Here is an 18,440-nt window from a genome sequence, read left to right as displayed (position 1 = left end):
CAAGCAGTGTATGGGACTGACGAGTGATCAGTATGTTTGTTGAGCTTGCCCCCAGCAGGTGTTTAACTGTGTGGATTGTTGTTCTAGATTTGATACCTATAAATCTGGTTTATCATCTGCTTCGTTAGAAGCAGTACTAGCACGCTTGGATGTGTCCATTGGACTGTCTGCACGCTTGCAGTTGATGGACGACAAGTTAACTGTGTTGACAGATTCATTCTCTAGCAACTCTAGGCAGGCAAATAGTGTAGAGAATGTGGCCTTTCCAGTAGGAACAATAGTTCCAGTAGATTCAGATGTTCAGGACTTGGTACTTCCTTTGGCTGATAATGGTTGGATACCTGACATCAGTCAACTCCAATCTGGTTCAGATATGGACGAGGACTGTCCACCGGTCGCAACTAGCGGTCCAGAGACGACCAGCTAGAAAACCAAAACTCTGCTACGGAAGCTACTGCCAGGCCACCATGGATTGGTTGCGGAGAGAGTAAGAGTCTACGTAGGTGTGCCAAACAGTGAAAGTGCTATGTGAGGGCCCCGACCAGTATCACCTGGGAAGGCTACAGGAATGCGAGGTTCATGTGTAAAAGGCTCTTGCGAGCCTCTTGGTTATGATATGAAAGTGAGCTAGCTGAGTCAGCTGCGGCGAACCCCAAGCAATTTTTCTCATGGGGGCAGAGTGGACTCTATTCCGGTTCTCTTGGTTGATGATGACACCCCAGTCACTACCAATTTGGAAAAGGCTTGTGTTTTGGGGAAACAATATGCCACTACTTTTGCATCAGAATCACCACTGCCATTACATATTTTGACTGCTTTCATGCCAGCAGATGGTAGGGTGCTCAAGGCCCTACAGGAACTGAATCCATCGAAAGCATCCGAGCCAGACGGATTCCATCCTAAACTCCTGAAGGAATTGGCATCTGAACTGTGCGTTCCTATGGCGGCAGTGTATCTGAAATCGTTCGATTCTGCTGCCTTACCTAAGGTCTGGCGGGAAGCTGTGATTTGCCTAGTTTTCCAAAAAGGTGAGAGAAGCCGACCAGTGAACTATAGGCTGGTTAGCTTGACCAGCATTATTGTCAAGCTAATGGAGAGGATCGTTCGTGAGCAGTTGTAGGATTACCTAACTAGGCACCATCTACTGAGTGATATTCAGCATGGTTTTCAGAAGGGATATTCCTGCCTGATGAACTTGCTGTCTGCCAAGGAGATGTGGGCCGACATGGTTGAGCAGGGCCATGCCATGGATGTAGTCTTTATAGACTTCTGCAAGGTGTTTGATAAGGTTCCACATCAAAGACTTTGTTTCAAATTGAGAACCTTTGCTATATGTGGCAGGTTGTTGGACTGGATCTTGGCCTTCCTCGACGGTAGAGAACAGTGTGTTCATATTGATACTATCATGTCACCTAGGACTGTTGTTATTAGTGGGGTCCCTCAAGGGTCTGTACTTGGGCCCATACTGTTTTCCTTGTTTGTGAATGATATCTCCGAGGCCCTGGATCTGTCATCCCTGTTGTTTGCGGATGACCTTAAAGTATGGGCTACTGTGGACAAGCCTGAGGGGAGCAGATAACTTAGAGTGCCCTAGATCGGCTCTGGGGTTAGTCGGAGATATGGGAGCTACCGATCAACTGGGAGAAGTGCTCTGTACTGCATGTCAGTCCCAAATTGCCTGTAACAAGTTATCAGCTCGGAACAGTTAATATCCCCTCCGTCAGCCAGATCAAAGACCTAGGCTTCACCCTTTCTGGTGATTTCAAGGCTAGTAAACAATGGCAGGATTCAGCCTCGAAAGGTTTCTGTGTTCTATGGATGGTTTGTAGGGCCTTCGGTAAAATCACAGGTGAAATATTTGTTATTATATTCTCAGCGTTTGTCAGGCCACACCTGGAATATTGCATTCAGGAACTCCCTCCCTGAGGACGTCGTCATGGCACCCACAACTGCAGCTTTCAAGCAACGATTGGATGCCCTTTCCCTGCATTTACGGATGTTCCCACATGCATAGTCCATCTCTTCCTCCTTTACTTCTGAGCACACTTTTTAAAAAATGCTTTCTTTTGTTACATTTTTCTTTTGGCTTTGCCTTCATTTTACTTATGACCCATCTTCCCCCTGCCCACTTAATTATTTTCCTTTATGCGATGGGTGCCAGTGGGGACAGCTGTCACTGGTTGCGTGGGCCTTAGTGGATGGGATGTGGTTGACTGTGCGTACTACCTTGGTTCCTAGGTACCGGATAGCGGCACTCTGCCAATCCCAATGATGCGCAACTGGAGGAACAATCACAGGATTTTTTTCCCAACGTTCTATTCCCCATCTGAATCTGATTGGGGGGATGAATGAAAGAATAGAATAAATGAGTAGAAGAAAATAAAATGATGTGAGGCAGAGGGGTTATTTAGCTGAGAGCTAATTTACTGTGAGGTAGGTGACTGTGAAGGCTAGGTTGATGGCGCAGTTGAAGCTAAGGGGTTATTTAGCTGTGGGGGTTAATTCGGGTTGGCTGTGGGGTTAGTTGTGGTTGAATGGTTATTTATCTGTGGGAGTAGTTGATGAAGGCAATTTGGCTGATAGTTGCTTGTTGTGAGGCTATAGGGTTTAATTTGGGTTGAGGGTAAGTTTAGTCTGATGGGTTGTTAAAATGTCCCTGTAATTGTGGTTGAGGGCTTGAAGGAGAAAGACGGTCTGTGCGCGTGTCCCGTGAAACTGGCCTAACGTGACATCACTGCATTTTCGCTTTATGAACGTTCTGTCAATCATTCCCTGTGCAAAATGTCGACGCAAAGGCCGAGCTTTCCCAAAAGCCCGGGCACACTATTACTATCTACGTTTGTGCAGAATTTCGTGCTACTGCGATAAAAGCCGCGGATGCTGAAAACGGTTAAAGTTTGCGAATATTATAATAAAAAGAAGAAGAGGAAGAAGAACCAGAACCAACATCATAACTGGGGCTGCTGAAGGAAGCAGTTGGTTGACGGTGTTGTCAACCATTGAGTAGTGGGTGGGTCGAGAGAAAAAATGGCTACCCTGTCTGTAAGCGAGCCACAAGAGATGGAAGGTGAGATTTTTAAAAAATCCAATTATTGCGGTATTTGTTGTTGATGTGTAGTAGAGCGAGGGTTATTCTGTTCACGTTGCTTTTGTTTGTAAACTCGGGCATTTTTTTTTGTTGCTGTCAGTATTTAAGTCATTTCATACCATTCATTCAAGTTGCGGTGTGCGATTGTTTACGTTCAAGGCTGGCTAGCAAGCAAGCTGGGTGGTAGCTAGCTAGTGTAACACTTACACCTATGTTGAAACCTTTGGCATCCGCAAACCTTTATTTTTAACCCGTTTTTCATTAGATACAAAAACACCTGGCGCAGAGTTAGTTTTTTTCTTTTTACGGAGGGACTGGATTTTACATTACCCATATAAACCGGATTGTTAAATCCGCATAAGTAACGTTAGCTATGTGCTGATTTTACCAAAATAGCTAAGATAACTAGCTAATCCACGTTAGCTAGCCAGCTAGCTGGACGTTATGCAGTTATACAGCTAGGTTAGATAGCTAGACACCCTGTATGTCCGGTTCATTTGAACAGAAACTGATCGTGGCAAAGAAATTGGTTATATGTGGCTACGCCAGTAGCCAACGCTAGTTATATCGGATCCACCTAGTGCTAGCTAACAGCTAACTACCTATTTGGTACAACGTGCATGGGGTAAAAAATAAATAAATAAATAAATATAACAAAAAAACTTATATACATACATACACACGTATATATACATACATATACACACCTAAGAATTTGTCATCTTGGGTAGACAGCTACCGTTAAATAACAAACTTCAGAAATGTTGCCTTCGAGGGTTCAGCAAGATTTAAGCTAAAGCTTTCACTGTTTGGGTGTTAAGTTGACAGGAGGGGAGAGTCTGAGGAATCTGGTGATGATGAGACCAAGAGAAAGAGCCTTAATGGAGAAGTTGACCTCCAGCAAGCCTCGACAGGTGACTCCCTCTTAATCCTATATCCGAACTGTGGAGGAATCGCCCTCTCAATATTTTGTTCAACTCTTTTTATGGCATTTCCTTAGCTCCAGAGGAGTCGCCTGTTGACATGGATACCATAACCCTTGACCCTAATGAAGAGGTGAGCTGGAAAGAAACACCCCACTCCTATAAAATTATTTTAGTAATTACTCCTCCCTTTAATATCTACAGCATGAAATGTTTGAAAATAAACATAAATGGTTTGTGCATCCTACTAAGGTTGCCAAATAATTATGCCAAATGTCAGATATTTGCTTAATAGAAGAACTCTGAGGAAATGTAGCTAAGAGTTAATAGAAAAAGGTGCAGGTGTACATAGAGTTAGGATGAATATAACGCCATATTAAAGAAGACAAAACATATTTTATCCAAGTAGTTTTGGGTGCAATAAATTAATTCCCCTCGTCTCAGGATGTGGATTTGGTCCACTGCCGAATTGGGAAGATTGAAGGACTTGAAGTCTTGCAGAAGGCTAAGGTGAGTGCTTCAGTACTGGCCGGCCCTCAAAGGGACGAATAACATCCGTTCCAAAGGTTATATTTATATTTTAAATATTTTTACGTGTATATTAATAACATTTTATTGCACGTTATGCACACCCAACAAACACTATAAATAGGTTTCTCTTTAATGATAGAAGCAAGAACTAGCAGGATTTTAAATATAAGGTGTATTGGGGTTTTTTTTTTTGTTTCTGTTGGAAGACTCTTTCTCTTAGACAAAACCTCATCAAAAGGATTGAGAACTTGGAAAGCCTTGTTTTACTCCGCGAACTGGATCTCTATGACAACCAGATTCGAAAACTGGAGAATCTGCATGCCCTGACGGAAATTGAGTGAGTTAATCACATTGTGAACAGCATGCTTTTGCTCAGCTTGTTCATGCACACAATTTACACCAAGTGAATTGATCCTAATTGAAGACCTCTTTTAAGAACAGTTTTTTGCTATAAGTATATGAATCTTCTGACTGTGAATCTGATAGGCAGCTAGATGTATCCTTTAATCTACTGAGAAAGATTGAAGGTTTGGAACAACTAACAAAACTCAAGAAGCTCTTCCTCCTGCACAATAAGATAACAAACATCACCAACCTTGAACACCTCACTGACCTTCGAATGCTGGAGCTTGGATCCAATCGTATCCGGGTGAGGAGCTTTAAAGATTACTACTTTTTAGCCATGTATACTGTATGTATGGTGCCAGTGTGGGGAAGTAGGCAGTGGGGACATACTTGATTCTGTGTGTGTGTTCTCCTTCTAGATTATTGAGAATCTAGATACTCTTTCCACTTTGGATAGCTTGTTTCTTGGCACCAATAAGGTCACTCAGCTCCAAAATCTGGATGGGCTGCACAACCTGACAGTCCTCAGTATTCAGGTACTGCCAGGCACTCAGAGTTACAGGCACTGTGGCACTGTGAGAAGTTGCATTCATTTTTTTTTTTTCATCCAACTCCCCCTGCTGCTTGACAGAGCAATCGCATCACAAAACTAGAGGGACTTCACAACCTGGTTAACCTGAGGGAGCTCTATTTGAGCCATAATGGCATTGAGGTCATTGAAGGCCTGGAGAACAATGTAAGTCCAGCATGGGCTCACTGGCTTTATGGTGAATTCATGGATGTTGCATTAACTTTATCTTTCTTCTGTGACACAGAGCACCTCTGACTGTAGCCATAAAAAGTCCTTTCTGGATGACTATACAAAATAATTGCATGTTATCATTTATGTGGTGTTAACATAGATTTGTCCTAATGGTTATACTAAAACAAACAGACAAAAAAATAAGTGTGAAAAGCAGGATACAAGGCCACCACATCCTTTAATAACTGCCTAAAGCAGTTTGAAAAGCACTGTGTAATCCAAACATCTTCCTCTCCTATTTGAAATTATCTACAGCACCTTGACTCTCAAAGGGAGTTCATGTCTCTTTAGACTTCTCTTCATGTCCAAAATGTTTTTTCTTTTTGGGATCCGTTTGCCAGAATATCTAGAGTCTCTGTTCCTACTGCTCTTTCTCCAGAAAAAGCTGACAACTCTGGACATTGCAGCAAACCGGATAAAGAAAATTGAGAACATAAGTCACCTCTCAGAACTTCAGGAATTTTGGGTAAGTATATAGGTGCTGAGTGAGTAGTCATCAGGTGGAATTTCCCTCCTGAGTTTGAAGTAGTCAATGGGCCCATTGTTGTTCTTCAGAGTGCACTCTACCGCATCTCTCAGCCATGAGCCACAGAAACCTTTTTGCAATTGCAGCAGGCACTGGGCTGTAGAGCCTGTTTCTGAGATACCATTATTGATCACTTGGGTTTCAAGCTGGGTATTGCCCCTGATTATCTGCAGGAGTCAAATTGCAATTGTCAGAACAAAGGCAATTGAAATTAATGTTTATAGATGTTGTCAGTGAATGAATGTGTAATAGCATGCTGTGCATTGTGTGTTTATAGTATGTTTTTGCTGCACTGCAAAAGCTGTCTGCTATATATGATGCACTTTTGTATTACTTTGTTGATGTGTAAAAGGAAATTTCAAATTATTTAGACATCTAAAATCAAGACATCTAAAATAAATTTTGGGCTTATGTAACCTTTAAAATCCCCTGTCATCTTTGTGTCTCAGATGAATGACAACCAGATCGAAAACTGGAGTGACCTAGATGAGCTGAAGAATGCCAAAGGTCTCCAGACGGTGTACCTGGAACGAAATCCCCTGCAGAAAGACCCTCAGTACAGGCGCAAAATCATGCTGGCGCTGCCCAGCGTCAGACAGATTGATGCCACCTTTATCCGCTTCTGACCTCATGCAATCCGGCACGTGATGCACAGTGCCAGTACCTTCTCTCCATAAACCTCGTGTGTCACCTTCATCTTCAGCTTGCCCCCCCCTGCTGTCCTCTCACTTCCCATTCCTCCCCCAGTACCCTTCTTTTCATCAGCTTTAGTCAAATAAAATGCACAGCACGCTTATGGTGGCCCACACACGGTACCCTTTATTTTCTGACAGACACACACACGCACGCACACGCACATGCCCTTCTTGACCTATGCTTTTTTTCTGCTAGCTTGATCATTTCATTTGGCTTGAAGGTGGTGACCCTGCTCATTCTGACCTGAGAAGAGAAAGCATCTGGTGGCTGCACGTGGTCAGCATGGTGGTCGTCTTTTCCCTTCACATGTGTGTTGGGAAATGACTGCACTGTCATCAACTCACACACGCACCTTTTTCTTACCACACAGTTTAACATGATGCTTGGTTTGATATAATCTTTCTTTCTTTTCAGCCTTAACCTTTCAATCAAATTTAAGAATATCTTTGACCAGGTTTTACAGATCAAAGAACGTTTCATCAAGGCTTTGCTCTGTTCATATGTAGATACATTGCATAAGAATTTAATGAGTGTTTTTGTGTGCGTATGCATGTGGGTGCATGCATGTTTAGGCAGATGTGCGTGCGTGCGTGCGTGTGTGTGTGAGAGAGAGAGAGAGAGAGAGAGAGAGAGAGAGAGATCCATATGATTTGGTGGACAGTATTGTAATGTGATTGACATCGTTGAAATTATGGGATAAAATGGATCACACTCCATAGCTAAAAAGCACTGAACGGAGTCTGAACGGATTTGGCTGGGTGCACTCATATTTAACATTGATATGTGAAGTCTTACTTGAGGTTTGACAAATATGGCATTCTTTGCCCTTGATTTGTGCAACAGCTTTATTCAGTAATAATTCAATAATACTGCATTATCTACCTGAATGGGAACATTTTAAAGCTACAGTCAGTACCTTGAAGATTGTTGTAAATCAGGATGTAGCTTTTATAGTGAAAATGCTGCTATAGATAGTTTGGGTTTCTCAATGTAAATTGGATGTTTCACAAAAGTATTGATGTGTTTTGTCCATACACATTTAAATCATCTAGGAGATATCAGCCTCACTTCTTTTCATTATAGACTTTATAGATGTAGATACATGAAATAAGTGCATATTTAAATAAAAAATTTAAAAGGGTCATATTGTTTGATACAAGTGTATTTTAGATCTTAAAAATATACTGATTGTGGCTTTAAAAATGTTCAAGGGTTGATATAGGTAGGTGGGTTTTAAGAATAATTGGATAGGGCACATACAGTAAAATGGTAGGAAAGGAGGGTTTTATTTTCTTAGTGGGAGTATAGATGGAATGGTTTCAGTGGGTAATTTTACCATTCCTACTGAAAATGACTCCATCAGAACAGAGGGAAAGATCTGCAAGGCCTGCTGAGTACTGGTGCTTTTGTAAGAAAAGCCCACTGCTCAATTCAAAATAACTGGTTTGTTGAGTATCAGAGTTTATGCTAATCTCTGCAGAATCATGGCTTCGTTTTGAGTTTCCTGATATTGTCCATGAACACAACCTAGATCACAGAGCCTGTCTAACGTGTTACTCAAGCAAACCAGTTTTATTTAGGATTTGTTTGAGTTAGCTTTTTTCTTACATTTATTATTTTGTTTGATTTTTAAAAAAATTGTTTTACAATTGCTTGTTTTGAACTGAATGTATTATAAGCAACAAAATAATAAACTTAATTTAAAAGGTGGTCATAGAGGTTTCACTGAACACAATACTAATGCTAGAAGTATTGAAATGGCATGGTCTAAATATGAAATATATTTAATGACCGACCCTTTTTTGTGGTCTCCATTAACCGTTATAAACATATTTACACAAAGTCTATGACTAGTAAAATACAGTTATGTTGAAATTAATAAAAATATGTCGTAATCATACAACCGTGTGGACAAATATTGTGTTGAAGTCGGTTCCTTGTATATATCTTAAGATCTTAGAATTTTATCGGTTCAAACTCGATGCTGAAAGGAAATGTCATCTAGAGTGTCATTTGGAAACATCAATATTGCCGTTGAATTGATAACCTGCGCGCTCTGTCCATTTGTGGCGCTGCTTGTCTGTGTCGGCATACGCGGAAAGTATTTTGAGAAAAGCTGCACAACCCCTTTCTTGCAATTTATAGTAAACGATGTGACATGGCATCCGTTTTTGTAACGTATTTCAATAATTTAAACGGTTAAATCTGGGTTATTGGGGTTTTTTGTACGTGGACTACATTAACCAGAATTCTATTGTAGTGACGTACATGATTCCGTGAGCTAAGAGACTGTGATCATTGGTCAATAGCCCGCCTGCGTACTGCTCTGTTGTTGACAGTGGCGGCAAGATGGCTACTCTCGGAGATGCATCAGCCCCGGGGCTGAATGGGTTAATTCAACAGTTTACTGCCATAACTGGTAAATATTAGGATTTTTTCACTTGTCGGGATTTTATGCTCTCATAATCTTGTAGCTGTGGAGCAAAGTAGTACTGGAAAAATAGTAAACAGTTAAAGAGAACCTGGAGGGGCATCAGTGCCTACTGCCCCCTCTGTCATACACGGGAAAAATACCTGGCTGTATAACGAAGGGAGCTAGCTAAGGCTAGCCGCTAATCTACTTGATATACATTTAAGCAAGTATACGTTATAAATAAAATAGGAAGTGAGCGACCATGCGTAAAGTGTAATTGCAAATATATGTCTAATCTACACATGTATACACCTTGAAACTAAACTTGGAGAGGCTACCACTGGAGATCGCTACTTCTGGCGAAATTGACGTAGGTTAGCTAGCTGTCTACATCACTTTCTGAAAATACATTGTTGCCACTAAGTTAAAAAGCATGGGTGGTAGGTTCCTAGGACAAGACAATTTTGTGGTCGGCTAGATCATGCTACAGGTTGACTGTATGAATGCTTGCGCGTTGAAATCGTATTGTGCATTCAGTAACTTCCCCAGCTGCAGAGATTTGGTGAGTATGAGTGCGATACAGCGAGCTAACGCACAACATGGCGGGTTTGTAAAGGCTGATATATACAATTATCCAGTTTGTGTGGGCTTCTAAACTAAAGTCTGAAGTCTATGAGCACCACGTGCCGTTTTTATGTGCCCAGAGGCTGTCAACGAAGCACTCCTGCGGATTTGCATGCATTGAAAACGTGTGCCCAAAAATACAGCGTACTTCACTTGGAACTTTCACTTGTGTTGCTGGTCAAAAAAATATGAAGCCATGTTCTGCTACTCGCCACTTCTTTTCGTGAGGGGAAACGCTACGGTGCTTGTTCGCATGCGCATAGCAAAGGGGCGGGTGCTAGTCCATAGAAAGAAAAAAGGATGTCTATGGTTTCGTCCCAGTTTGTTTCTTCCATGCAGGACGGTGGGTGGCCGGTGGCCTCCGCCCCCCGCCCCTCACTTCACCCTTAATATTGTAACCCTTCTGTTGTTCAGCCAGTTTTTACGCTTATGTAAGTTAAGTGTAAGGTGTTCATTACAACGCCATTGCATCATAGCGGTTAAATTACGGCTGTAATAAAAAAATAATAATTAAAAAAAACACGTTGTAATGGACATGTAATTTTCTGCTTCTAGTTTTATAATATTCAGGCAATTCCAATGTGATTTCATGCATGTGTCCATGTTTGTTCATAGGAGCCACAGAGAGTGTAGGAAGACACATGTTAGAGGCATGTAACAATAACCTAGAGATGGCAGTCACCATGTTTCTAGATGGAGGGGGCATCACAGAAGAGCCCAGTACAAGCTCCAGTTCAGCTGGTTCTTCTGGCAGCAGACATCACCATGTAGGGTAAGTCAGTCATTCATCGACTGGTAGCAGCATCTGATTTCCAGTGGTGATGTGTTTTTGTGGTGAGATGTTGCTGTCTGTGTAATCGGAGACAGTTTGTTTGAATTGTGTCCTTTTTCCCAACAGGGATGATGTACGAGCACCAATCCCTCAGAAACAAGACATCTTAGTTGAGCCAGAGCCTCTGTTTGGAGGTACTCGTCATCTCTCTCAGGTGTAAAGCAACTTCGGGTCTTTACCTCATTTATTTACCTCTATCTCTTTGCTCGTCTCTTTGTCCTCTGAAGTACCAAAAAGGCGAAGACCAGCACGGTCCATATTTGACGGCTTCCGGGACTTCCAGACTGAAACCAGTAAGTTCAGGAGCTGCTAAAAAGAAGACCTCACTAATTCTGCAACATGGCCTGGAGCTTTTGTGCATGTGCTAAACTGTCTGTGGAACACACACACACACACCTGATTTAGATCAATGTTTAATTTTTGCTGCTGTATGTATGACTCCAGTCAGGCAGGAACAAGAATTAAGGAATGGAGGTGCTGTGGACAAGAAGCTCAGCACCCTTGCTGACCTGTTCCGCCCCCCCATCGAGCTCATGCACAAGGGCAGCTTTGAGACGGTGAGGCATTCATAACTTTGCTCATTTAGCCAGGTTAAGCACATCTATGTATTTTAGTTTAGCATTTTAAAAGCACAAATATGAAAATTTTCAGATTTAAATGTGTTTCTTGACCACGTGCATTGCAGATGTTTTGTAGACGTGTCAGGTGCTAGGGTACAGCTACGCACTTGTGTGTCTTTTTGAAACATTTGTGTCACACGTTTGAGGATGCGGCTTCTCCCTAAACTGATTTGTGCTTGACTTTGTAAACTGCCAGGCAAAAGACTGTGGTCAGCTGGAGAACAAGTGGCTTATGATAAACATCCAAAACGTTCAGGACTTCGCCTGCCAGTGTCTAAACAGGGATGTGTGGAGCAACGAGGCAGTCAAAACCATCATCAGAGAGCACTTCATCTTCTGGCAGGTATAGAGTATATGCTCAAGCAAAGACTATGGTATTGACTTTATCCTTTATCTTTTTCATGCATGTAATTGTGAATTCACCCCATGTGCCATGTGTGTAAACAACTGACTCTTGTCATATAAGCTTTCATGCTGATTGGACAACAAAGTTCCACCTCTGCATCATCAAAGATGCAATATAAAATAATAAAAAATAGAGGCAGAGAGATGTTTTGGGCTTTTTCCTTATACAAAAAGATGCTAGTTCTATTCAAAAGCCCAACTGCCAAGCTATGCAGGCAGAAGTCATCATGCATTTGAAATGTGGCTTAAAATTATGTTCACATACAATCAGGACAAGTGTTTAACAAAGCACATTTGTATCATGGAGTGAATCATGGAAGGAGATGCAAATTCTGAGAGGAGTGACATTTATAAAGGAAAAATCCAGAATCATGGTCATAAAAAAGCTCCAGGGTCATAGAGCCAACACAGAGGGTTGCAGGATACATGATAAACAGAAAATGAGGAAGATGACTAAACAGACTAAATAAAAATGTACAAGACAGAACACAGCTAGAATAGGAACACAGGCAACTTAAACGCAACAGGGCTCAGTACATCCAGCTATGAACAATGAACACACAGTCACAATGACCAGCAACAAGATTAAAGAAACAGGGCTTAAATACATGGTATATCGAGGAATAAACAAGATACAGGCGATACAAATGATGGGTGAAGAAAATAAAACACAGAAGCAAAACAAAGACAAGGAAACCATGTAGACAGAGACGCTAGGGAAGGCCAATAGTGATAACATAACACCACACGCATACCCAAATCCATTTAATCATTATAACATTAAAAATAAGATGTATGGAGATACCTGATCATTGAAAGCTTTAAAAAAACAGACACATTTTAAAGTCAATGTGATATGGAAATTATAGCACATTTTTTCCTTCTGTAATGTTATTGACATTATATTGTCAAAAGTATATAGATAACTGACCATCACACATATGAACTTGTTGGACATCTTGGATGACAAAGTCTGGTTCTCAATCTTTCCAAATGTGTTCAGAGGGGATGAGTTCAGGGTTTTGTAGAGGCCACTGGAATTTCATCACACCTAACTCAATAAACCATGCCTTTTATGGACCTTTATTTGTGCACAGTCATGCTGGAACAGGAAAGGGGCTTCCAAAACTGCTTCCACAAAGGAAGCATATCATTGCCTAAAATTAACATTGGCATTAACATTACCTGGAACTAAGGAGCCTAGTCCAAACCCAGACAATTATCCCTCATTCACCAAATTATGCATTCCAGTAGATAATGTTCTCCTGGCATCCACCAAACCCAAATATGTCCATCGCTGCGAGATGGTGAACTATGATTCATCTCTTTGGAGAGCACGTTTCCACAGCTACAGAGTCCAATGACATCATGCTGTATAACACTCATGCTGATGCTTGGCATTGTGCATAATTATCTTAAACATGTGTGCAACTGCTCAGCTAATTGGCCAAAAGTCATTGCATATTGATAGAAAATTACAAAAAAGCAACATTTGTCTAACTGATGAATCATATACAATGATGAAGGACGTTAACTTCCTAGTAAAGGAATCCAGCCTTACAGCTTTATTGATACAATGCCAACTTCTTGCATTCATATTCATGGTCTGAATATCCTACTAATTTTATTTAACTGTTGTTTTCACTTGCTTGTGTTGGTTTGCAGAATGAAAAACTGAACTGTTTATTTTCCAAGGTCTACCATGACAGCGAGGAGGGTCAGCGCTACATCCAGTTCTACAAGCTCAACAAGTTCCCTTACATTTCCATTCTAGACCCCCGTACAGGTGAGACACGTGAAGGAAAACTGGAGTACTGCCTTGCATTGTGCCATATTACATATTTTTTAAAAAGTGTAATATGCAGTACCTAGGTGGTGAAAAGTTTGGTTTGAGGACTGTTGCGTATTTGGTACCTGTGTCAAGTCATTCACATAGTTATATCACTGCCTTGATAATATTTCTTTCTTACTGTGACAAACAGGTCAAAAGATGGTAGAGTGGAACCAGCTGGATGTTTCTGCATTCCTAGACCAAGTGACAGGGTTTCTGACAGAGCATGGCCAGCTGGATGGGTTGTCCACTCAGCCTCCTGCCAAACGAGCCCGTTCAGTAAGTTCAAAATCACACATCCTTGAGCTGACTCTGTGAAGGAAAGTAATTGTTTGACTCACTGAGTTTTTAAGCAGTCTCCATCAGTGTTCAGGTTAAGTGGTCGAACTGTTCGTCCTCCGAACTGTTTTCCCTTGAAACCAGTAGTTGTTTCTCTTGCAGGAGAGTTTGATTGATGCGAGCGAGGACAGTCAACTTGAGGCAGCGATCCGAGCGTCTCTGCAGGAAACGCACTATGAGTCGACTCATGTCAAGCAGGAATCGCGCTCCGACGATGAATCGGACGCCGAGGCCTTCTCCGACAGTGAAGGCCTCATTTCGGTCGATGGCTCGGACAACGAGGGGGCAGGCGGGGAGGACTCTTTGGACAGTCGTGCGCCATCAGACCCAGTTCTTCTAACCACTCAGCCCAGCAGGCAAGAAAGTCCTGCCCACCACAGGAAGAGTCCACACAAAGAATCCAACCACAGAAAAGAGGAGGGCAAGAAGAATCAGCCGGAACCTCCTGGGCCCAGCCACAGACGGCTAGAGGCCCAGCAGACACGAGAGCAAAGCCACAACTCTACAGCACCCCACACCTCCCAGTCTGCCAGTATCAGCAGTTTAGAGATCGAAGACAATGGTATGTAGGCTATCCGCCTCTCCCTTAATCAGCTCAGTCCATCTCCTGAAAATTGTATAGCATTGTGGACTTCAGAATGTGCTATGAATTTATTTTTAATATTTAGGCTCTGTAGGGGTGAGAGAAGTTACTTTTGGCTGTGTTTTGACTGTAGGTCCAAAAGCCCGCCTAATGCTGAGGTACCCAGATGGCCAGAGGGAACAGATAGCATTGTCTGCTAATGCAAAGCTCTTGGTGGGTATAAGTTCAGAATTTGTTTTGTTCTGCACTCTTGAGGTAACTGCTTTATGTAATGAGCTTGTGTAGTTATTGAATGCTATTCTGTATTCAGTATTAATATTAGAGAATTTGGGCCAGTGGGGATTAATTTGAACCAACAAAGAACTAGATGAGACAATAACAGAGATCACATCACATCACAGCTTTTGCCCTTTGTTAGCTGATGATGATGTTTGTGGGTGGAAAAAACACTCAACATTTACAAGCAAAAGCTGAAAAACTAGAAGAGTTAGAAGCTGGGGTGGTATTATCATCTAAATGGATAGAATGGCCGCAGGTTTTGGTTCACACCATTCAGGAACATGCACAGTACAATTAATAAGTTGTTTGAAGATGTGCAACAGATGTGTACATGTCTAGTTGGAAGGAAGACATGTAACCACAACTAGATCTTAATAAATAAGAGCGCCTGCCACTGGTTTACACCAATCACATCTAAGTGGTACACAATGCATTGTCAACAAGTATATTATTTTCTGATAAATGGAAATAGCTTTATTATTATTACCAGATCATAACAGCCAGTAACATAGTGCACCATTTTTGTTTGCTTGCATGGTTACTCAAACTAGTACACATACCTGAAAAAGTTTTTGATTTTCTTTTCTCAAATGCAACCTGTGTGTTTGAAATATAGAAATAAGTTATGATTGGTGTGTTGCATGACATTTTGTATGCACAAATGCTGAAATAACTGAGGTGGGAGCTTTTTGTTTGCCTGCTATCTGTTATTTTTAAGTTTCACTTCACCAAATGAGATTTATTTAGTGATAGTATTGACAGATCTTTTGTAAGTTTCCATGATATTTAGTGAAGCACATTAGGCTAGTTTGCACATGTAGACTTTAGCTCATATTGTTCTTTCTAATAACATTAAGCACTGAATGAGTAATGTAGTACTGGAATGTGTGCAGATGACTTAAGTGTATGTACACGTTAGTAGGTGGCTCTGTTAACCTTACAGCTACATATCCATCTACAGCCTACTAGTTCTGAGCTACAGCTCCGTTCCTCTGCCTCGTCCTTGTGTTCAGGCCAGCGCATCAGAGTAAATACTCGCCCTTTCTGATTATACCCACCCATCATTCAGTCCTTTTAAAGCCCTCTGACACTGTTTGACATTGTTAATAATTTTAGTGCAACTATTACTCATTGCACTTCATTATTGTCACAGAAATTCCACATTAGTGTATCCCTAGTAACATCTGACTTTAAACACTGATTCATTTGCAGGGTAGTAGGAAATACATTTGGCTTATTGCGAGTCTCCCCCAGAATTCCTGAGGATATCAAATGACCTCTAATTTCATACTGCAGTGGGGAACATTGTTACTTATAATAACCGTACGATTCTGTCCACATTCCCTGCAGGCCCTGGTGAGACATGTCCAGTCGAAGGGTTACCCAAACGAACGTTTCGAACTCGTCACCAACTTTCCCCGACGGAAGCTTGCCCACTTGGACTATGAGATCACGCTGCAGGAAGCAGGGCTGTGTCCGCAGGAGACTGTGTTTGTGCAGGAGAGGAACTAGCCCCTCCCTTTGCTCACCCCTCCTCTGCTGCCCTGTCCTCCGCGCTCCTCAGAGATGGGACGGACCATGCCCTCTTACTCCTGGTCCTCTTCCAGAATGCCCTGGCAAATGGCCCACTGTAGATGGACCACAGTTCATATTTATTTGTGAATAACTCAACGCCCACCTACTCAGTCTGTGGCTCTTCCTGCTGGCATTGGTTTTCAAGCAGTGTGGAACAGGTTGAGATAAGATAATACTGAATGCCCAGTAAACAGTAACAATAAAGTACAAATTTTGATGTTGCCTGACCCCCACCCCCCAAGTGACTTCAGACTGATTGACAGATGGCTATATTTGGCGAACACAACCCCTTGCCCTCTTTTTAATCATGAACTCAACGTTCTTCAAGGTCTTGAACCCTTTGCTCGTTTGTGGTCTACAGCTATGTTTTTTTTTGGTGACACATCAAGCTGGGGTCAATGGACATGGGCTCAGGTAATGTAGGGGTGGGTCTTTGGACCTTCTAATATAAAATCTGCACTGTGCAGGGAAGGGGTAGGGCGTTACATTTAGTTATAGTGAGTTTCTGTCTGTTTCTCTTTTTATATGCTGCATCATTTCCACAAAAAATGTTGATTCTCAAATATAACCATGAAAAAGGGACATGAACCCTAATTGTGTGCTTGATTGTTTAATTCCTTCCTTCGTCATGTCCATACAAAATTCATAAAATTCTTATTTGGCGCTATTGAATGTCACAAAGAGGTGTGTGAATCCACAGTGATTATGATATTGCAGTTCTAAGAACATGTTGGTTGGTGCTCCTGGAAAGGCTTGAGGGGTAATTCACAAAGTAGAATATAGCTGTATAACTTTAGACAAAAGTCAGGAAAGTCAGATAAGAAGGAAGGGACAATTCTATTGGAGTTAAGGGAAGTAAGGGACAGTCCTATTAGACAATATAAGTTAAAAATAAATAAATAATGTTACCTATAGTAATAGTAATAATATTTTTATCTGAAAGTCTTGCTTTTTGAATCACCCCTAGTTAAAAGGTGACCTGGTAAGCCTCTTTGCAATCCAGACTAAATCCAAGATGTACCCAGTGTCACTATTGTCTGTTCTTAGATTTATCTGTTTACCTCCAAATGTTTTGAGAAACATCAGCAATTCTCCATAACTGGTGCCTTAAATAACTTGATGGCATGAGTAAACAAGCAAACAAACAAAAAAACACGGTGGACATGACCAGCAACGATCAACAGGATATGACCATGTTTTAAAGTGTTCTCAAACCCAAAATCAGTGAAAGCCTCCAGAGTGCAGAAACATGGAACCTCCTGTGCTGTTCACAGCATACAGTCCACATAATCATACATACATTCCCTGAAATAAAATGTGATGATCTATGCTTTTGCCAAATATTGGGCTTTATAGCTCAAATCTAATCTGCATTGTTCTGGCACAAAGGGTAATATACAGTAAGGTATAGTTTAGGGCCCAATTTGGGAGGAACAGCAATCTATGTTGCCGTACATGTACAGATAAGTAAAATAAATAAGTAGATGTAGCTGCCTGTCAAATAAGTGATGTAATCGGAGTGACCCCCGCCCCTCCAGGTCATTGTCAATGTACTTTCATTAGAACAAACTAACTAGCCCAGGACAAGATTGACATTCTAGTGTGGTGTCTCAGACTAACTTGATTCCATTCACCTCCCCTGCAGCAGCTCTAGACATTAGTGTGGAACTCATGGAGAGTGGAATCTATTCCTGGTGTAATCTGATCTCCAAGTGGTCAAGAGCAAACTGAATATTGGATTATATAAAAGGGTCCCAGACCCACTTCTCTGTGCATATTCTCAGCAGCCAGTTAATGTGTGACTTCACCTGCTTGTAGGAAGTGTGGCAGGCAACATGGTGAATCAAATAGTATATCCTGCATCATTATACAAATACTTCTGATGTGCATTAATCATATTTTGACAGGAAATCTCCTAAATAGGTCCCGTTTACTTATAGGACATATGCTAGTTTGAGGGCTCCTATTGGGCGAACTTTAATCTCTTTAATATGTAAACATCTCCAAATGCATGACAATGCTCACTGA

At 41.5% G+C, this 18,440-nt stretch overlaps 2 protein-coding genes across 2 annotated transcripts; both read left to right on the top strand.

Annotated features, from left to right (window-relative positions):
• The first annotated feature begins 2,861 nt into the window (after positions 1–2,861).
• ppp1r7 (protein phosphatase 1, regulatory (inhibitor) subunit 7) lies at positions 2,862–8,621 on the top strand. Its single transcript, XM_027031843.2, has 10 exons — positions 2,862–3,067; positions 3,910–4,002; positions 4,089–4,144; positions 4,456–4,521; positions 4,749–4,879; positions 5,029–5,191; positions 5,307–5,423; positions 5,519–5,623; positions 6,069–6,155; positions 6,665–8,621. The coding sequence occupies exons 1-10, from the start codon at positions 3,028–3,030 to the stop codon at positions 6,839–6,841; spliced, it is 1,035 nt and encodes a 344-aa protein (XP_026887644.1). The 5' UTR covers positions 2,862–3,027; the 3' UTR covers positions 6,842–8,621.
• A 621-nt stretch (positions 8,622–9,242) lies between these two features.
• On the top strand, positions 9,243–17,006 carry ubxn7 (UBX domain protein 7). The gene is made up of 11 exons (XM_027032251.2): positions 9,243–9,330; positions 10,564–10,720; positions 10,847–10,914; positions 11,008–11,073; positions 11,225–11,337; positions 11,597–11,743; positions 13,501–13,591; positions 13,788–13,915; positions 14,078–14,537; positions 14,692–14,771; positions 16,188–17,006. The coding sequence occupies exons 1-11, from the start codon at positions 9,261–9,263 to the stop codon at positions 16,347–16,349; spliced, it is 1,542 nt and encodes a 513-aa protein (XP_026888052.2). The 5' UTR covers positions 9,243–9,260; the 3' UTR covers positions 16,350–17,006.
• The last annotated feature ends 1,434 nt before the right edge of the window (positions 17,007–18,440 follow it).

Source organism: Electrophorus electricus, chromosome 7 (assembly GCF_013358815.1).
Source record: "Electrophorus electricus isolate fEleEle1 chromosome 7, fEleEle1.pri, whole genome shotgun sequence".
Classification (NCBI taxonomy): Eukaryota; Metazoa; Chordata; class Actinopteri; order Gymnotiformes; family Gymnotidae; genus Electrophorus; species Electrophorus electricus.
This window is presented reverse-complemented; position numbering and strand designations above follow the sequence as displayed.